The sequence below is a fragment of the Convolutriloba macropyga genome, chromosome 9 (assembly GCF_964194025.1).
Source record: "Convolutriloba macropyga chromosome 9, txConMacr16.3, whole genome shotgun sequence".
Lineage (NCBI taxonomy): Eukaryota > Metazoa > Xenacoelomorpha > Acoela > Convolutidae > Convolutriloba > Convolutriloba macropyga.
The window spans coordinates 9651593-9673690 of NC_134476.1; the positions used below are offsets into that span (position 1 = coordinate 9651593).

At 38.9% G+C, this 22098-nt stretch overlaps 1 protein-coding gene across 3 annotated transcripts in view; it reads left to right on the forward strand.

Moving 5' to 3' along the window:
• Positions 1-22098, forward strand: part of LOC142345594 (uncharacterized) — a 45383-nt gene that overhangs the window by 20593 nt on the left and 2692 nt on the right. For 2 of the 3 annotated variants that reach the window (XM_075397721.1, XM_075397723.1), the window contains 7 exons: positions 6163-6334; positions 10528-10679; positions 10886-10903; positions 11465-11560; positions 14453-14677; positions 15498-15640; positions 20343-20566. In XM_075397721.1, the coding sequence (XP_075253836.1) occupies positions 6163-6334; positions 10528-10679; positions 10886-10903; positions 11465-11560; positions 14453-14677; positions 15498-15640; positions 20343-20566 (1030 nt within the window). The remainder of the gene's footprint in view (positions 1-6162; positions 6335-10527; positions 10680-10885; positions 10904-11464; positions 11561-14452; positions 14678-15497; positions 15641-20342; positions 20567-22098) is intronic. The other variant, XM_075397722.1, reaches the window with a different exon arrangement.

Below are 22098 nucleotides of genomic sequence, written 5' to 3' on the forward strand. Positions count from 1 at the left end.
TTCTCTTTTTTAACTTAAAAAAGCTCTGTGCTAGGACAATTTTGCTAGATGTAACCTGGCTGACATCTGTAAATAATTGCATTTGCTCATTAACTTACAGCGCGTTAAAATTTGAAAGATTCGATCAAAAACGTTTAGTGAAGCAACAAAAAACTTGCTTTATTCCATGTTATTTTAATAGAAAAGAAAAATTGACTAAATTAAATCAAATTATTTAAACCTTTTTCCTGGCGAAATTTTCGTGCTCTTAGTTTTTCGTGCTCGTCTAGTTTTTTAATTGATCTCGAATGAGAAGCATTTATTGTAAACGTGTGTCTATTTATGCAATTTTTTTGTTTGACCCTCTTGCACTTTTCTTCTCGACTGTCTTGCGCAAGTGAGTTTTTCACGAGTTTCGTCTTGATTTTTGAGTGATTTCAATTGCTCTCTATGTGCAAATTTTTCGTTTGACCCTCTTGTTTTTTCTTCTTGGCCGTCTTGCGCAAGTGACTTTTCACGAGTGTCGTCTTGATTTTTGAGTGATGCCATTTGCTCTCACTCCAAAATAAAGATTATTGTCCAAACAAAACCGATTGTTAGAGTGTCGACAACAAGGGCATAATAGCCGAGTGGTTAATACCTCTGTCGAGTTGAAGGAATTGGACACAGGATGACAGGGTTCGAATCCTACCTTCGGCTTAAGTTTTTTGCACCCATAAAGAAAAAAATATCCAGGCTACAACACCTGAATTAAATTACGAGGTCTGTCATTCGAGTGCAGTTTTTCCAATGTTGGTCGGTTTCTGTTTTTTTCTGGGAATTTTAATAAGAGGGTTTATTGTAATCTTTTGTAGTGTGTTGTCATTCAACTAAGCTCTTTTGGCCTAATTGCTTGCCTGATATGCCAATTTCTGGTCAGATTACCCGAACCACTTTTAAATTCTTTACACGCTTTTTTAATCAAAGGTGCTGAGCGATTGTGAGGTTTTTGTTGTTCTTTCTGTAGTTTTGTAATACTTCGTCGCTATGAATGTTTCTTGCGAAGAGTTAGCTTCTCAATTTTCAATAACTTCTACGGTTTTACTACTAAATTTGTGTACTTATCGTATTTCTCCCCCTACAGTTTTTTATCAGTTCATGGGTCAGTAGCGTGGTTAGACTTTTCATCATATTTATATGGGAGGTAAGTAAATTATTTTCCTCGGTTTCACATCTATTTATGGAATCTTTGTTAATTGCGAAATTCTCATCCGTTCAAATCCAGAACAGATCATGTCATTTGGACTCTACTTGGAATTGTAACCCACACAATCGGGTTTTCAATGGTGAAGTATAGTCCTCATGACGACTCTGATCTTAAAGTTTGGTGGTTAAATTCAGTCTCTTCTCTCACTGGTGAGACTGCAGGGCAGTGAAATTATTGCTTTTACTGCATTGATTAATTTTCCTTCGGAAACTCCCCTGTCTTTGGGTGACTTTCCATTAACACAATTAGGGATGTCATGGGGCTCTAGCAAGTTCATGAATGCAGTTCCTCGTATAGCGATTACGGAAGCTGACTGGGCTAATTTGTTAATGGCAAATGAGAGGCCCTCTGAAATAAAACTACTACTATCAGCGATAACAGCTATTCTCTTCAGCGTCCTGAATGTTTGTGAGAAACCCCTGAGCAATTCGATAAATAGCGGAAAAGAATGCACCATTCAGAAATTTTCTTTCATTTGTGCTATGCTTGCGGTCTTCTGCTGCTTCAAGAGCTTGACCAGCCTTCGAAGCGGTAAGTTGCAATAGAGTTTCGTTGCAACAAAGAAGTCATAGTCACGTCGAAGGCCTGCCTGCTTGGCAAGATGTAACATAGATATCGGCCGGCCGTGAGTTGCTCTTTGGTATCTGGTTCGTCTTCTCTACGATAAAATTCTATCATGAATTCTATTGTGCGTAGCTATTGCATCACCACACCCGCGACATGAAACAGCGTGGTCACCATGTATATCCAGAATCCTGGATTTGCAGTACGGACCTTACCTCTATGCATTATGGGCAGGTACACCTAATCTGTACTTTGCAATTACGCGGAATTTTTGCGCAGTCAAATGAAGACCGAGAGCGCGTATTGGTGGTGCCAATAACCATGTTCCGGAATAGCAGAGAGACATAGATTGAAGTCTCAATTTTTCTCTTGCAGAGGTCTGTTTTTACAGTACTGCCTCAAAACTTCATTGACAAGAACTTCTTGATATGTTTTCTGAGAGAATGCAGGAAGATATCGATTTATGGCTGTTTTATATTTGCCGGAAATTTTGTCATACCTTGGACTCTGACCAGTGATAAATATCACGAGCTCGTCAAATAACATTACAGAGCAAACGGAAGTAGGTCTATATTGGTCCAGTCACCGCCGAAAACGTAATCCTAATAAACCAATAGGCAAGGACGCCTGGAATCATGAGTCATCACTCAGAGTAGTCCCAGAATGTTTTTGTGAACTTCCCGTTGTTTATTACTAAAAATTTCCTTAAAGTATTTTGAACCGTTTCTGTCGGATTGTTGCAACGATGTGAATACATAGGTGTCCATAGACAATGAGTTAAGATTACTAAGGAGCTTTGTGGGTCGTAGAGGTAGGCAAGTTTATCCAAGACAGCGGAAGTTTTTCTACTCGTTTCTTGGAATACTGGCAACTTGTTTTGAGCTCCCAATGACCGCGCCCAGCACCTCTAATGCTGCAACAGACGGCGTTTTTTAATTCTATTGTTGATGCTCTTCAACTCTAATGGTGACCAGAATTCGCATTCGTACCGGCGAAAGTCAGCGCTCTAATGCGTAATCGCATATTTTCCAAATTCCATTAAGTTGTTCTTCAGAACGTGCGATGAGTCCGTCGTCAAGATACCATGTACGCTGAAGCAGATTGGGCACAGACCAATGAATCTTTTTCACCACTGGCCAGATCGTGAGTGAAAAAAAGAAATGGACCTAATAGATCGCCCTGTTGAACACCCGACTCGCTAGAACAATAAATTTGTCTTAGTGCTGTGGACTATGATGTGAGCAGCAGAAACTAGTGAAAACGGCTATACCTCGTAAGTGTTCCTTCACCGCTTTCAAAAACTAACTGCGCTTTATAGAGTTGAATGCATTTTGAAAATCAATCTGTCTAATGTCTGATTTACCCGATCAATTCAATATTGTTTTGTACAAAATCTTTCCTGAGTGGATGATTGCTTCTGCGCCACCTCGAATGCCGACACTGATATGTAAATTTTCGAAGAGATCAACTGCACAACAGAGATCGTCTTCCTTGAACAAACATTTTCCTGTGAGCCTCTTTAAAAATTCTCCTACTGCAGTGTGATGGAGGCCCCCTTTTTCTTCAGCAAAGGTCTTAGTGAAGCACTGCAGATTGCATGAGAAAAAAACTTAGCGAAACCTCCTGTGCTACTTGTATTCACAAACTCAGTCAGACTCAGTTTTCACCACAGCCTCCTATTGATTGGTTGCAGTGCATTACAATGCTCGGTGAACATTTTTCAGAGGCCTGGTGTTTGTTTGTGGAAAATTTTTTACTTTTTTTTCCTCGGAAAACTGATATGCCTGTGAAGATTTGGCTTCCACTTCGGGCTGGTTTTCTTTTAGATGTAACTGTTTCAACGTTTCGAACATTGCCTTGCCAACTGGTACCTTGCCCTCGGATGCTAAAACTTGCTGCACGGTCAGATAGTCCTTGGAAACCTAAGGCTTGGGCCCGCCGCTTAATAGTTTCAATATGGTCATGAATTGTTATCTTTGTCGTTTTCAGTGACTCAGCTTCTTTCCAAAGCCCCCCCCCCCAAAGTCTGCGTTGGTCCGACGCGTTATTCTATAAATTTTCTGGTCATTATGGCGTAGGTGTTAATTTTCACTGCTCTTGTTGGTTCTCAGAATGTATTTTGAAGTCGCAGAGTTCACATTTTGTTTCTGATTCAAGATTGTCTAGGCAATCATTGATTGTAGATGTTAAAACTTTATACCATTGATTTGTAACCTTAAGAGGAACGTAGCTAACAGTGCCAACTTATGTGATCAAAAATGTATCGAAATGTGATAGTTGCCCATCAAAACAAGCTCCTGTTGAGTTCAGGTTTAAGAGAATGTTAATGACAATCTTTGTTGTCTGCATTGAAGAAGAGGTCATCAGTTTGGTCAGTTAACTATAGAGAAAATACTTTCAAGTCTGCTCAAGGATTAGCGAAAACACCAGTAAACCCAAATAGACTTGGCATGGATCTGAGAGTCGTGCTCAGAGCCCCAACCAACGTATTTGATCCTTGTTTCATCACTGCTGTTTTCTAAACCTTGGATGTTGTATAGTTTATCAGCAGTATCCGGTTAAAGACGGGAAAGTCCCTCGTGAAAGGTTAAAATTGTTATCCGTTTTCATGTGTACCAACTGCTCTTTGAGCCCGGTAGTTACGTTGCAAATGACTGTGTTCTCAGTGGAGTTTGAAATTGATGACCTCGACGAGCGAGGTGCTGTTGTATCTGGGCTCAAATCTAATTTCAAAGGGGGGTTTTCTTTTCGTATTAACTGGTCCGTGTCATAGCGAAGTAAGAGGTTTCTGATTTCGTTCGAATTATCTTCCGAAAGATACAGAAAAAAACAACCGATAAGCACTTGAAACAAGTGTTGTTGTGTGTGTTGTTGAAACAGGTGTTGTTGTGTATGTGTGCGTTTGGGATTGTATGTGTTTGTGTCTGTGTTTGTGCGAGGGTCTGTGTTGGCGGGAGAGGTTGCGTATCACCGGTATGTTGTAACGGTCTGATATGACGTTCCTGGCTGATCAGAACCAACTCCACATCCACGCCATTAAAGTAAAAGATACGTGAAGCTGAATACTTTTTCGCTTTCCAACTACACCAGCGCGCACGTGAAAGTCAATAGTTTAACGAACAACCCCAATGCTTAAGAGTTCTCTCATTTAATGGCACATAGAGAACTTTTTAGAATTTTTCATTATTTTCTCAGTTTCTATGTTGCGCAAGTTTTGTTGAGCTTGTACTGAGAAATTGAGTCGTGGCAAACTCAGGAGATTATTTTCTTTGTCTGTTACTTTATTTTGAGTTTTTGCGTCTTCCGTGTTTTGCCTTGTTTGGGCGTGATGAGTAGTTTGCATTGTTTTTTCTATCATTGGTTAATTGTTTGCTAAATAAAAACAGTTTTTTCTTACACTATGCTACGTGGAGTTGCTTCGGGTCTCGTGTTATATTTTTTTCTTTCAATTCGCTTAGTTTTTTTTACAACTCACTTTTTTACGTTGACTATTTTGAAGTTACTTTCGAGTTACTCTTTGGCGGTTTCATTTTATGTTGATTTAATTAATTTTTCCACAGGTTGGTTTGAGTAACTCAATTTTATCAATGAATGACAAAAGGTAAAAACAGCCGAATTCAAAATTCAAGAAAGAAAATTCAAGCGTCTACCTCATGTTGAAAACAAATAGGTTGTCCATTTCCATCTTCTGATTGTATTGCTATGTTTGCGTGCTGTTTTTCCCTAATTGTTATCTGCAACTACCTAAATGGGATTTATTTGAAATCAATTTTTTAACGTGAAATTTAAAAACTTTGTTTCACTTTCGTAATGAAACATGAGAAAACAAGAATGCATTTGAATATTTTGTGTTCTGACATCGACTAATGCTAGCTGGTTTCTATCAGACTTGCAATCTTAATCGGGACTATTTTCGCTAATTTAGTTTTACTCTTTGATAAATTTTCTCTTTGATAAAGTGCTGGGTACCGGACAAATACATTGGTTTCTGCCAAATAAAATAGTGTTTTACGTTCTTTAGTGGAGCTATATTGAGTCAACTGTGTGGTTATGTGTTGGTAGTAACTAGTGATTTTTATGAAATTTTAGTGCGTAAATTATTTTTCATGTTCCAAAAAATCGAAAGCTGCAAGCTTGATATGCATTCAGATGACAAGTAACATACGCGTCATTGATCTTGTGAGAAAACGGGTCTCTCCCATCATTGCCCCCTCCGAAATTAAAACCCCCATTATGGTAAAGTTAACATGATTGGGGGCTATAGGTTATATGGCCACTAAGCTTACTATAATTGGAAAGACCCAAAAAACTTTGAGATCTGGCAGTCGTAACCGAACATTGTTTCTAATTGTGATGCGATGTTGTGTGCATAGGTAACTGACATGATGCAGAAAGCACTGTTTGACTACCTGAAGCACAAGTTTGAAGGCAGGATAGTGATCACTAGAGTTACAACTGACATCGCCCTAGCCAAGAGGAGTGTCCTCAACAACCCCTCAAAGAGATCTATCATGGACAAGGGCGCATCTCGGTCAACATCACTCAGTAAGTTATCAGTTATCATTGTGCACTTCTCTTCTTTGAAATATCCGATGACAAAATTGAACAGTAATCTGCGAGACTCCAAATTTGAATACAATCAAACCTATTCGTGGTCAATAAAATGTCGATGTCTATATGTGTAGCGTAATTAATTGCTCTCAAACGAAGTTTGTAGCAATTATATTAGTCCTGTAGGTCTTTTTTTATGCGATTTTTCGCTTGACCAATTTTTCGTCTGACGCTTTTGACTTTTCGTCCTCAAAAACGGGATAAACAGGTAGCGCCCAGCGGGCATTATGTGCTCTTAGAGCCTTTCAGGTCTGTTTCAGCTCAAACTGTCTTGGAGACTTATACTTATACTTATGGTGTGAGGGGCGGTTCTTAGAGGTTGACCCCCCCCCCCCTTTGTTGACCCCCCACCCCCACTATTGGCTCCACCCCCCCACCGCGCTTTTGCCCCCCCCCCACCCAGTGCTGTCCCCATCAGCCCCCGGTGCACCCCCCCCCCCCGTGGCTAGCTACTGACCAAGCCAACCGCTTGCCGGTCGTTTGAGAGCAATTAGCCCGACGTTAGTCGGTTATGTTATTTCTTGTTTTGAACTCTTCTTTTTTCAGCTTTATTCCATCAGTTTGGTAAATTGAAGTCTTTTGTTAATACTACTTCTTATATATGTTCTCCGTTCGTGTAAAAAGGGATACTGTATTAATCTAAGTCACATGTTAGTAGAACGTCTTAAGGCAGCACTGCATATTGCATTGTGTTTACGTCGTCTAGTGTGCATAACATGAATAATGTCTATCAAACTTAACTTGTGAAATTATTAAAAGATTTCATACTTATCAGATCTCAGCGTAGCCATTTTTAATTGCTCTCGAACGAACTTTTGAGTAATTATTGTTAACGTGTTAGTCTTTTTTATGCAAAATTTTGCTTGACTGTTTTGATTTTTCGAGTGACTTTTACGCTGTTGAATTTTTGCGTTTTGCGTGATCTAAATTTCTCTCTCATTGACAAGTGTCAGTAGCCTAACTCGAATGGCTGCAGTTGACTTATTCTAATTGCCAAAATTATTGTAATTTTTGTAGCAATAATATTAGTTTGTAGCCATTATATTAGTCCAGTGGTCTTTTTTATTCGATTTTTCGCTTGACCGATTTTACCCTATTTGACTTTTCGTCCTCAAACGTGACAAACAGGGAGTGTCCTTAGTGTCCTGGGGGTATTAAATTTTCTTAGAGCCTTTCAGCTCTCTAGTCTCCAAGTATGCGATTCACTGAAACTGTTTTGGAGACCTGTGCTCATGGTGTGAAGTGCGGTTGTTAGAGTTTGATGCCCCTTCACCCCCTCCCACATCAGCCCGCACCGCAATCTCCACCCTTGCACATCGTTCAGGCCGTAAGGACGTGGCTCCGTGTAGCCGAAGACCCCAACCGGTGCCGCCTTCCATCAATCCCTCGTGCACTCCACCCGCTGCGCTCTCCTCACTGCCCTTCAATTAGCCTAAAGCTAGCCTCAATAAACCGTAGCTAGCTAATGACGAAGCCAGTTGGTTATTTGAGAGCTATTCGCCCGATGTTAGTAGGTTATGTTTGGTGGTTTTAGTGGTATATAATAACCTCTAATCGTTTAAGCCACCTCAGTGAATTTATTTACTCTTCGGGACTGAAGCAGGCTGCAATAGATTCGAGCTCCCACTAGTTATTCTGACTTTCGTTAGTTATATTTTGAATTAGTCATGTAGTACACAAAAGTCAATCTTATTCTAATTATTTTTTAATCAGCTGCCATAATCAATCCATAATGCTTTAATTTGATAACTCTGCTGAATATGTTATTGGCTATATAAACCAGTTGTTTATCGCATTTCTTAGCTGTCGAAGTTTAAAACTGCGCTCTGACAAGCTATTTTGCTTCTGACCCTTTCAAAGCAATTTTGTTTGACGAAATTGTAATTAAACCTCAGGGCAAAAAAATCAGGTCAAATTTTCCAGTTTATCCTATGAACTTTTTTCCAGTGCTATGATGGTCGCGATTCATTTTATTCTTTCTGGAAAAAGAGAAGAATAAAAATTTTTCAAGTTCTGCACACATGCTATTGGTCAACTAAACCTTTGTGGGGAAAAGACAGAATTTTCAATCGAGTTTAATTAATAGTCCAACATGGCGTCATGGGAGACACGATAATCACAATACAAGCTTCTCCAAGCGTAAGGTAACCTCTTGAGATATTTGAGAGCAAATCGGCTGACTCGCCTTTTAATGCATGGCATTTTAAAATTTGCTTGTTTTTATTTCAAAAAGAATTTATTTCTTAATTTTTTTTTCATTTAGCAGAGAGAGGACAGCAGACGGAATCGAGTGATTCACCTAAAGATGGGTGAATCACTTGATCAGTTGCCAAAAAAAGGCAACTGAAGAGTATTGTGAAACTTACTGTAAAACAGTTTTAATAATTTATTCATTGCTCTTGAACGAAGTTCATAGCAATTATTGTAAACGTGTGTGTCTTTTTTATGCAAATTTTTTGCTAGACAATTTTGCGCTTTTCATCTGGAACATTCTTTGACTTCTCAAGTGACTTTTTTACGCTTTCGTTCATCGGTTTTGAGTGATCTCTATTGCTTTCACGCCGAAGTAAAACTTGTTGCTAATATATAATCGGCTGCAGTATAGGAAAAATAAGTGACTCATAGCGCAGGGGTTAGTGCGTGTGCCTATGGATCGGGAGGTCAATGGTTCGAATCCCGTTGGGGGCAAGGATTTTTGCATCCATAAAGAAAAATGGATTTAAGCTACAGACCCTGAATTAAATAGCCTCGCCTGTCGTTCAAGAGCAATTCTTCCGAAATTTGTCGGTTTGTTTTAAATAACGATCTGAACCCAATTTCACCTAAAAATAAAGAAAAGAAAATGAAATTATATTGATGGATATTAAATATCTATACTTCCTTAATTTGTTCGAACTTCACTATCTTGTTATAGGTTAGAGAATAAGTTCTATGAAAAAATCTGTCTGGCTTGAGAAGAAACTCGAGTAAATTTTTCATTTGCACGGCCTGCTATACGAGGGTTTTCTTGAGGAATGCAATAAACCAATAGAGGGAAAAACGAATTTCGCCAAAGAAGATTTTCAAAAGATAATGGTTGCACGTGGTAACTTTTGCGACTGCGACAACTGCGGAAATAATTGGACCTTGGTTTCAATCCGAAATAAAATTTGTTTAAATAAAACGGATTGTTAGAGTTTCGATGACAAGGCTCTGATAGCTGAGTGGTTAATACCTCCGGCGAAGAAATCGGACTCAAGGTCGGGGTTCGAACCCTAACCTCGGCAGACGTTTTCGCACCAATAAAGACAAAAAATATCTAGGCTACAGCCCCTAAATTAAATTGCACCGCCTGTCATTCGAGAGTAATATTTCCGACGCTGGCTGGTTTATGTTTAAAAGCGGCCTCAGCTTCTCAGCCGGCTATTATAGCGCTCCTATTTTTGTTTTTGGTTACTTCGTCGTACTTAAATTTTTTCGCTTTACCTTAGTTCACAGCTTGGTGTGAAATCTTTTTGACTTCTCTAGGCTGGTCTCTCATTTTGGTGAAAGTGGTTTTATACAGCAGTTGCTCAGCAAAGGAATTAAAAATGACCATAGTCAATATCAAAAAACGAAATCAGGGATAGAAGCCGGATAAACCCATAAAGCCCAATTTCCCGTTATTCGAACTTTGTTCTTAGTTACCAACTCTAATGCTTATTGGTATTGATACTAGCTCCTGTGTCCTCTCACTACAAAAGAGGAGTATGCTCAGCTCCAAAATGACATTAAAACAGTTCGCACTTTAAAATTGTTTGTGTTCAAAAATCATTCTGTCTCTTTCAATCCCAATCTTGGTTATGGGAATCAACGGCGGCTATTTTCCGGCAATGTGCCGGGTATGTTTTAAATTAACAACCTAGACGCATCACTCCCTCCAGCAAAAACAACAGTTGCCCTAAATCCTCTACAACGACAACAATATGTATACAGTTCGTAAACAAATGGCGAACAAGACTAGTACAAACATCTGGAACAGTGGCTAAGCCTTACTTTTGAGATAACACTTGCCATTCTTTTGTCACTACTGTTTCTATTTATATTTTTGACTGTAGCATTATGTGTCTGCTGTTTGTATCAGCACGTTCATTGTTTGTTTATTTCAGTGGAAGTGCAAGCGGAGATAGAGCGTATCTTTGAGCTGGCGAGATCCCTTCAGCTGATAGTGCTGGACTGTGACACGATCAACCATCCCTCTCAACTCCTCAAGACATCACTCGCACCTATTATTGTTCACTTGAAAATTGCGTCTCCAAAGGTACCTGCTTAAGACAACTAACATGACTATCATCGAACTTCAAAAAAAAGTCTTTGACTCCGGATTTATTATCAATTATTGACACCGACGATTGGTTAAGAGTTATGAATAACGAAAATAAGTGATAGTAAGGGAAAATAGTAGGTCATCTCACTCTGTGATTGTAGCATAATGGGATTAGGCATGAACTAATACGTCTCTTTCAGGGAGGTGCAAACAAAAAGGTAAAACTTCTAAAAGGGTTTGAAAGTTTTTGTTCACCCGTTTGGGAGTGTGATTTCTAGTGTGTTTCTTTTCACTCATTTTTTAAAAACCCCCCGATTGAGATATTTTTAATTTAATCCTTTATTTCCATAAAGGACACATTCTCTACAATTATTAAGGGTTCCATTAACTAACTTCAAATTTGCGATACTTGATGGCGATTATTGAGCCAATGAAGGGGATCTTTTCCCAAATGGGGGATTGTTGAATAGAATTTAAGCAAGCAATTTATTAACCAATCAGAGGAGAGAATTAATGTTCTTTGCCGAATTGGAATATTAAGAAAAAAGAATTTCCTACGGGTGGGCCGGTGGGCTCTCATCGCGGCTTCGGCGATAATCGGGCCACGACAATGAACGAAAAACGATGTATCAAACTATGTGTGCTTTTATCGTATCTACTATATCTACTGTCTAATGAATTCAGAGTGTCTTTGTATACATGTTTTTGGTCTGAAGCCTTTCTTAATTTTCTCACATGTGTGGTGATCGAAGATGTGAAGTGATTAAATTTGTGTGTAGGTGATGCAGCGGCTAATCAAGTCAAGAGGGAAAGCACAGACCAGGTACATCAATGTCCAGCTGGTAGCAGCCGAGAAATTGGCCCAATGTCCTCCGGTTAGTTATGTTAACAAAGTACCCTTCTAGCTGCAGGCTATTATTGGTCTCATCGTGTTTTTTTTTACAATTCAAAGAATTGCTATTCTCTTTTAATCGCATACGGTGCAGAAGAATTTGAATTGTGTTGGGCCGCTGTCTTTTTACGAATTGAAGAAAATAATATGGCGATCTGTTTGGTTTTAATCGGTTGAGTGGATCTGAAACAGTATGCAGAAGGCCACAAAACTTGGTACCGGGTAAAATCGGAGAACAAGAGGAAAGAGGAGATTTTCTTCACGCGAATTTGCAAACGATATCGAGGAAACTGGGTGCAAACAATTTGCTGTAAGCCAGAAAAAAAATTTGTTATCTTTCGATATTTTCTAGGCAGCATTTATCTGCTCTACAACGAAGTTTGAAGCAATTATGAAGTAATTGCTCTCAAACGAAATTTTTAGCAATTATAGTACTACTGTGGTCTTTTTCATGCAATTTTGTCTCTCGGATCCTTTTACTTTTTCGTCCTCAAAAATGGAATGAACAGGTAAAATCCGGAGGGCATTCATTAGCTGAGCAGCTCTCTTAGAGCCTTACTAGTCTCTAAGAATGCAATTCACTGAAACCGTTTTGAGCAAACAATTTCATGGTTTGAAGGGCGATTCTTAATCTTAATAATTTGACCCTCTCAGTCCGCCCTTCTTACATTTGACCGCCCCAACACTCCCCCGTCCACCCGCCTACCTTATGTTTCGGCGATATGAACCCCCTCACTTCCAGCCCTCCCAACCTACACCCCCCCCCCCCCAAGGTCAAGGTAACATCTCTAAGCCCCAGCTGGATCTACGCAACCCAACCGCTTGCAGGTCGTTTGTGAGCAATTCGCCCAACGTCACTCGGTTATATTTTAAATTCTAACTGTGGCAACCCCCCTCAGCCAAGTGCTCATGTAACTTATTGCCAACATTAATGGTAAATATATCATAGTTGGAGTATTGTTGGGAACGGGGTTTTGTTGGAAAGACCGATAAGTTCAATGCATCCAAGGTTTCACCCGGAAGTCACTTAAAAGGGTACCAAAATGTCCTCTAATTTGCAAATACTGATTCGGAATTTGACATACTCAGTGTTTTTAATTGCTCTCAAACAAAGTTAGCAGCATTTGATATAAACGTGCTGGTCGTTTTTAATGCAACGTTTTTGTTTGACTGTTTTGACTTTTCGAGTGAATTTTTACCGCCTTGACTTCGTTTAGCTTGATCAAAATTTCTCTCTTCACAATTGTGAGCACTCTTGACCCCCCCCCCCCCCACACACACACACACACACACACACACACACACACACACACCACTCTTGACCCCTCAGCTCACCCCCGTAATGCTAGCAGCAGCCCTTAGCCCCAGCTGGATACTACCGAAGCTAACCACTCGGTGGTCATTTAGAGTAATTCGCCCGACATTGTCTGTTATTTTTAAACGGCCTGTCTTTTTAATAGCCGCACAGCGATAGCTGGGGCTATTATTGGCCTTCTCTTGGTTTTTAACAATTCAAAGATTTTGAATTGTATTGGGGCGCTGTCTTTTTTTTGATCTGTTCACACATTTTCATGATTTTTGAAGTCAAATTGGAGTAGTGATTTTGGTCACGCCGAAACAACAGGAAATGGAGCGAAAAAGCGAGTGGTTTTGCGGCGTGAAATTTTTTTCGCTCTAAATTTAAAGTAGAGTGAGAAAACGGTGTTTGAACAAAATTTCGCTTTCTCGCTAGTTTGTTCACATGCGGCAATTTCACTTTGATTTTTACTGTTTTTTCGATTTTTTGGATTGAGTTTTTTTTCTAAATAGGTTTCCCAATCCATTCACGGTCATTCTAGGCCTAGTTTTTTGTTTGAACCAAATTTCCATTTTTCTCTAGTGGTTTTTTGTTCACATGCGGCATTTTGACATTGATTTTCTGTTTTTTTTTTAAATTTTTTTGATCTGATTTTTTAAATGGTTTTCCCAATTCACTCATAGTCCGTTCTAGGTCTAGTTTTCCTGTTCAGTCAATGAAAATTCTTTGAATTGTACGTCGGGACTTGTCCTGCTATGTTTTTTATTTCGTCATGATTTTTGTTACGACCATATGACGTCACAGCCACTTTGTTCATTCGTTCATGCAATTTCAACTGAATTGCATGTGTGACGTCATTTTTCGCTCTTAGTGGAGCGAGTTGTTTTGTTCATGCGCGTGATTAAATTTTTGGTCACACTTGACTTACCTCACTCTCAAAAATAACTTCCTCACTTTGAAATTGACTTTTATTTACTTTAATTCAAAGAGATAATGTGAAATGGGTGTGTGTCACTCTAAATGAAGGTTATTTGAAATCAGCTAATAGAGGCAGCAATAACTTATACAGATTTTTAATCAAAATATAACAGATCAGCCTTCAATGAAAAAACGAATTTTTTTGGTCTGTCTTTTTTACTGTTTTTTAGACTGCCGATCTACGATTCTATTGCGGCTGTTTTCTGGCAATCTGCCAGCTATGTTGTAATTTTTTGACAGTTTTTTAGATTTGATCTTTGTGTTTCCATTACTGTTGAGCGGTTTTTTAAATGCTGCGAGTGGTCAGATGCGAGCTGTTGAATAGATTTGGTATCACGTGGTCCCTGTAGAACAGTTGTTGGAATGTCGCAACTTGAAAGTGCTGATTCAAAATTGTGAAGATGTTTTGAGTATTTGGTTATCTAGTTCGTTTCTTTTTCCTCGTCTTCGCTTTATGTATACATTTCTTTTGCCTATCATGTGGTAAGGCATTTATTTAACAAAATTAAACGCGTCAACGGCGGCTATTTTAAAAATATTGAATTGTGAAACTTCATGGTTGGAAGTAAAAAAAGAATTCAATGTATGCTTCCATTGCAGGAAATGTTTGACGTTATTCTGGACGAGAACCAACTTGACGATGCATGTGAACACTTATATGAGTACCTCGAGGCCTACTGGCGGGCAACCCACCCTCCCCCAATGGTAAAAAGACCCCTGCCCCCTCCCTCTACAACTGATGAGGGCAAGGACGAGGAAGAGGGCGGCACTACTGGCAAAGGAGGAACTAATGAAAGGTCGTCCAAACATGGCAGCAGTAATAAGGTAATGACTGTCTTTCGTGATTCACGCATTAGATTAGCTACTGATCAAAATTAATTAATGTGCAAATTTTAAAATGCCAGATTTCTGCAGTGCCAGTGTCTAGAGTGCCGGATTTTTGGTTATGCGCCCCACCTCCAGTGTTTTTATGCCCCACTTGCAAATTATGTGTTGTGTATATAGCACGTTAGTGTGTAAAAATGGCACGTGCGCCTGGGGGGGGGGGGGGGGGGGCTGGGACAAAAAGAAATATTCACATTAAGCTGGGCTGAGCAGAATAGATTCCGTTCATTACATACAGTTCCCTGATTTTGAAATTTGAAAATTTCATGATTCAAGCGAGGTTACGTGACTATGCTAAAATCACTTAAAACACTCACGTGCACATTTTAAAATGCCGAAACTCTGCAGTGACAGCAGTTAAAATACCAGAAGTTGCTACTTAGCCAGAAGTTGACTTCCGGTGACTTTCGTCATTTTAAAACGTGCGCGTTTAGTGTTTTAAGCATGGTTACGTGACTCTGCAGAAGTCACTTCGAAATTCTGACTTAATATCTCGAACTGCTTCGCGGTTCTCGATAAACGCCGTAACTTCAGATAGAGTCACGTAACCTGTACTTCGAAATATTTTGAACTGCTGCGAAAAGCAGTTGCTACGCTCGACGAAAGAAAGTGCTCCGCAGTAGTTAATAAATTCATCAAAGTTACTTCATTGAATATCAAAATTACTTAGATAAATGGCTGGTTAACGTTCTCAAGTCAAAAATAATGTTCTATTTTTTGTACAGTATTTTATGTTTGGAATTGAGTTTTACAATTTCAGGACCGAAGTGGTCACCACAAAGAGCGCTCTTCACACCATCACGGGGGAGGTTCCACTAGTGGTCAACAGCATCGCTCGGAGGGAGGAGGAGGTCGCCGAAGAACTCACGAGTCTAGTAGCGGAGGGGCAGGCGGCCAATCAAGGTACCATTCATTTGTTCACCTGCGCTGTGAGAGCTGTTTAGTAAGCGGCAGCTATTCAGTCATCGTTTATTGTACATCAATTGATTTTACAACTCGAGATTTTATTTTCTTATTTTGAACCATTTTGACCTTAAAACGACATTTTGACCTTCGAAAAAGCAGTGGCGAACATAAGAGATAGAACGATGGAGTTCTGTATATACACGCAACGTTATATTAATGACTTTTTGAGTATTAATTTTTTCAACTTAATCGTGAAAATTAATTAGAATCTGATTTTGTCAATTTTTTTTTTGCTTATGTTCCCACCCACAAGCTTAGGGGGTGCATATTATTTGCACCCCCAGACGCAACTATTATGACAAGTTCTCTGTAACGGGGAAAGGGGGGAACGCAAAAGTTAGGCACAAACCCTCTTTCAACATTTGTTATTATATCTGCGAAGCTGTAAGCTGAGCGAAGCTATATTGCGGTGCTCTTGGTTTTTGTTTTTGTTTCGTCGTCTGACGCTTTTTTCGTTTTACATTTGTTCACACAGCAAAGCTGAAAAAGTCAAATTTTCTGAATGACTTCTTCCTCTCACTAACGGCATTTGCGCGCATGACGTCATTTCTCACTCGCTTAAGTTTTTAGGTTATTTGCGTGATTAGATTTTTATCATACGTGACTTACCTCACTCAATAAAATTAAGTTTAAATTGAATTTTTTTAAGGTCAAAGGAACTCATTTGTGCAGTAAAGGTCCCTACTAAGAGGCTTCTGCGGAATGAATTTTAACAAGCTTTATTAATTTATCGCTGAATGTTTTTTACCTAGTTTTTTGAGCGGCGTCAATTTTTTTTGTCAATTTAGATCTTTATCTGTTTCTATCTCTATTATATGGCACGCAGGTATATTCTTTTGCAGCTATTCCGGCAATCTGCCGGCTATGTTTTGGTGCAACATTTGTTATAAGGCCAGAACTTGAGGCGTGCATGGTGTAAAATAATTGTTAGGTACTTTGTTTTCAATCTCTAATATCCGTGCTCAAGTTCAGGAAAATTAATATGCATCATGCTACTGAATTAATAGTTTTCTCATTTAATGAATGTCAAATTCTTCATTTCTTTGAAATGATAATCTTGTTAATTGCTCTCAAACGAAGTTGTAGCAATTATATTAGTCCTGTCGATCTTTTTTTTTATAAAATTTTTTTATTTGACAGATTTTTTGTCTGACCCATTTGACTTTTCGTTCTCAAAAATGGGATAAACAGGTAGCAACCAGCGGGTATTAAATGCTCTTAGCGCCTTTAAGTTCACTAGTCTCCAAGTATGCGATTCACAGAAACTGTTTTGGAGACATACTCATGCACATTTTCACAAGCCAAAACTCTGCAGTGCAAGATGTTAAAATGCCAGAATTTCCTATATTCTGAGCCAGAAGTCTTCTACGAAGTTTCGTCATTTTAAAACGCGCACGTTTCGTGTGTTTAGCATGGTTACGTGACTCTGCAGAAGTCACTTCGAAAATCTGACTTAATATCTCGAACCGCTTTCGCGGTTCTCCATAAACGCCAGAAGTTCTCCGTAACTTTAGATAGAGTCACGTAACCTTTACTGCGAAATATATTGAACTGCTGCGAAATGCAATTGCTACGCTCGATGAAAGAAAGTGCTACGCAGTTGTCAATAAATTCATCGAAGGCACTTCATCGAATATCAAAATTACTTTGATAAATGGCTGGTTAAAGTTCTCAAATCAATGTTCTTAGGCGATTAGGGGGTTCTTAAAAGTTGACTCCCCCACGCCCCTCCCCACTTCAACCCCCATCCCTGCACATCGTTCAGGCCGCAAGGGCCACATGCTGCCAAAACTCGCCCTCCTACCATTGCCTGCCACCCACTGTCCCCACCCCCACCCCCCGCTGTTGTGCCGACACCCCATCAGCCCTCGGCGCACCCCTTCTCTCGATGCGCTCACCTCATGTCCCTTCAATTAAGCTAAAGCTAGCCTCACTAAACCGTGGTTAGCTACTGAAGACGCCAACTGCTCGCCGGTCGTTTGAGAGCAATTCGCCAGATGTTAGTTGGTTACGTTTATCAAAGTCAGGCCTCAACCTTCATACATTTATCAAGCTTCAACAACAAGATGATTAAAACTTTCGCAAGAACAACGCTTATCCTTATTTAATTCTTGATTTGCAAGTTAACTTAGAGTACCCAGGGTAAAAAAATATCACTCGTTAGATGAAGACAGGACCAACCTAGCGGAGTAATTTGGTAAAAACGCTTTGTGAAGCAGGATATGCTATATAAAAATTGTATTCACGAAATTTTTAGTTGCTCTCAAACGAAGTTTGTAACAATCATATTGGTCCTGTCGGTCTTTTTTATGCGATTTTATGCTTGACCGATTTTTTGTCTGACCCATTTTACTTTTCGTCCTCAAAAACGAGGTAAACAGGTAGTCCGTCCTCTTACAGCCTTTCAGTTCACTAGTCTCAGAGTACGCGATCCATAGAAACTGTATTGGAGACTTATACCTTCAATTGAGCTAAAGCTAGTCTCACTAAACCTTAGCGAGCTACTGACGAAGGCGACCTCTCGCCGGTCGCTCGAGTTCAATTCGCTCCTCAGGTGTTAGTTGGTTATTCTCCAGAAAGTCACCTAGGTATCACCAGAATGTCACCCAGAGGTATCACAAGGTCCTCCTATTTGCAAATATCTGAATAAGTCAGGATACGAAAACCTTATTGAAATTAACTTGCCGCAAGCTGTTTAAGAATATATTGAACTTTTAAACAATTAAGGTTTTGTTGCACGATGTATGTACAACAGAATGTTAAATTTGCTGAAATTATTATGCAACGTGGTGCAAAACAATTTCACGGCCTCGGGGTTCTAAATTTGAAGTTGTGATTAGAATGATGTGCTGAATAAAAAACCCTGACTCAATTTCTAATCTTAGAGATAACAATGTTGAGGAGAAAGAGCAAGAAATTATTTCAATAATTACCCGCGTGGAGCTGGAAAAACTGTTGAAATTGAGAAGAACTTGTAGATCCGTCAAACCTTCTAATTACGGAACTGGCGGTAGCTCTAAGTCTATGAGCTTGGGGTTTAGGAGATTCCTTAATATTAAAATGATTATAGAAAGAAATGGATTTCTTTCTATGATTGTTCAATGCTACATTCAAGGCTGACCTGCTCTCAATTTAATTGTTTTTAAGTTCATTGCACTAGTTCTATTCTTCAATATCCTCTGGAGAATTGTTAAGATTGAAGAGGTATTTTTAAACTGTTTCAAGGCGTCGCTTGACTGAACTTCTTCAAAGTTTATTAATAACCTATCAAATCTGAGTGATGTGTTTGTGCTTATTTAAGATCCTTAGTTTCTGAAAACCATTTTGTTATTAATAGCCGCACAGCGATAGCTGGGGCTATTATTGGCCTTCTCTTGGTTTTTTACAATTCAAAGAATTTGAATTGTATTGGGGCGCTGTCTTTTTTTTTTTTAAGATCTGTTCACACATTTTCATGATTTTTGAAGTCAAATTGGAGTAGTGATTTTGGTCACGCCGAAACAGGAAATGGAGCGAAAAAGCGAGTGGTTTTGCGGCGTGAATTTCGCTCTAATTTTAAAGTAGAGTGCGAAAATGGTGTTTGAACAAAAATTCGGTTTTTCGGTAGCGGTTTTTTGTTCACATGCGGCAATTTCACTCTGATTTTTACTGTTTTTTTCGATTTTTTGGATCGGATTTTTTTCTAAATGGTTTCTCAATCAATTCACAGCTCATTCTAGGCCTAGTTTTTTGTTTGAATTAAATTTTCATTTCTCGCTAGTGGTTTTGTTGACATGCGGCATTTTGACATTGATTTTTTGTTTTTTTTTTTTAAATTTTTTGATCTGATTTTTTAAAAATGGTATTCTCAATTCACTCATAGTCCATTCTAGGTCTAGTTTTTCTGTTTATTCAATGAAATTTCTTTGAATTGTACGTCAGGACTTGTCCTGCTATGTTTTTTTATTTCGTCGTCATGATTTTTGTTACGACCATATGACGTGACAGCCACTTTTTGTTCATTCGTTCATGCAATTTCAACTGAATTGCATGTGTGACGTCATTTTTCGCTCTTAGTGGAGCGAGTTTTTTTGTTCATTTGCGTGATTAAATTTTTGGTCACACTTGACTTACCTCACTCTCAAAAATGACTTCCTCAATTTGGAATTGACTTTTATTTACTTCAATTCAAAGAGATAAGGTCAAATGGGTGTGTGTCACTCTAAATGAAGGTTATTTGAGATCAGCTAATAGAGGCAGCAATAACATATACAGATTTTTAATCAAAATATAACAGATCAGCCTTCAATGAAAAGACGAAATTTGGTCTGTCTTTTTTACTGTTTTTTTAGACTGTCGATCTACGAATCTATTGCGGCTATTTTCTGGCAATCTGCCAGCTATGTTATGCATTGGTCCTCTAAATAATTTAGAACATGAATGGTAGCAACCTATTGTCGCAATGATGTGCTCTTACGTTTACTTAGAAACAAGTTGTCAACAGAGGCAATGTTGAAATGGTATTTGCGATGTGCGTTTTTATCAAAATATCAGCTCCCTGTGTTATTCACTCGTATGGGTGCTTTAGGCTCTATCCCGCTATGTTGGGAAAGAGCGCAATTTTATAAAAAGATGTGCAAAAATGTAATTATTGATATAGGAGCAACGACTATCACCACAGTGGTAACAACCGAGACAATCCCGATAGAGACCACCACAACCACAACAGTTCTGGTCGCAGCCACCACCACCAATCTTCGAAAGCATCCAGATCATCCCATCACCACACCAATGACTCCAACAATCACCATCAACATGACCCAAATGCCCCTGGAGGGGGATCAGGTTCCAGGTCCAAAAGACAACAGCAACACAATGACAACAGTAAGTTTTTTCACCATCAATCATTATTTTCTGGAACTGTTAATGGTATTAATATTTTGCTCTCCTTCCTAGTACTGCTTGCCGTGTTATATTTTTCGACTGGGCAGTTTCTTTTCGAGCAAATTGGCCGACTTACCTTCCTGATTTCTCCTCCATTGAGAGGAATTTCGACATCGGTGGCTATATTTTAGCTCAGAAGCTGTTTCATCGACTGATGCTTATCTTTGTTTGACATTTTTGACGCCGCACAGCTCATCAGAGTGTTTATTAATAGCCGCAAAGCGATAGGGTGGGGTTTTCTTAGTTTTTCACCACTCGAAGAGGAGTAATGGTGATCTTTTTAATAGATGACTTCCATATTAGAGGATGTTTTAGAGGAAGCCAAATGACGCTCATAAAAAGAGTGTCTAGGTCAATCGGCTGAACAAAATTCAAAAGCAGAGAAAGAATTTAGAATCGTTTTTGTTTATTCATTCTTGTGAGAGAGCGAGCAAATTAGGCCTGAAAAAATTTTTCGCTGAGCGAGCAAGTTTTTGCGACCATTGACTTTTTCAACTTCAGCGACTTCTACTGCTTTGCAGTTAAAATTTGTGTGCGTGACGTCATTTTTTCTGCTTTTAGGTCAATTGCGTGACTTATCTCACTCAAAAAATGACTTACTGAGTTCACTTATTGAACTTTAAATGTAATGAAAATTCACTAGTTAAAGATCAATAGCGTGCATCTAAGTAGTCCAAAACGTATATGCCCTATTTCTTCAGTATTGGAGTCTTAAATTTTTGATTTCGAATATTAATTTTGAAAAAGCTCTATTAGTGCTTTTTCTTTATAGAGCGTATGTGTGTCATAAAAATGCCAGTCCTAATCTAAGCCAGAGTCTAGTGGTGTGGTCAATCTGTGTCTTATTTCTTTAGTTGTTTCAATACCATGGAAGGCCCCAAACGTCTATCGCGCCGTTTTTCCGGCAATCTGCCGGGTATGTTTTAACGTAGCTTCATCGGATAACAGTGTTTGGCATAATCAACTAAATTAGTAATATTGCATTTGGAGGCATTTTTGATCATCTATTGGACTTTTAGGCGCTATTTTGAGCTTTATGCGCTGTTGTATCCTTTTTAATAATTTTTGTTATCTTATTCAATGTTTTTAGCATCTGGGGAGTTTCTTGGTTGATCTTAGTTAATTTAGTGATTTAGTTGCTCTTTCCATCTAAAAGATTTTAACAATTTTTTTGTAATTTTTTATGTATTTCGAATTGTTTTGGATATAGTCTCTTGGGTGGCGCGTCATTTGTTCCGGTCATTAGCGGTATTTTTGGCTGTTGCGAGATTAAATCACTCTAAATGACTTAGGGACTGCTTAATGGAGGACGGTAAAACTAAGGCTTATTAATAGCCGCCCTCATCTTCTCAGCCGGCTATTATAGCGCTCCTATTTTTTTTTACTTCGTCGAATAAAAAAATGTTTCGCTTTACCTCATTTTGCCGCCTTTTCAACATTTTGCGTGACATCTTTTTGACTTCTCTAGGCTA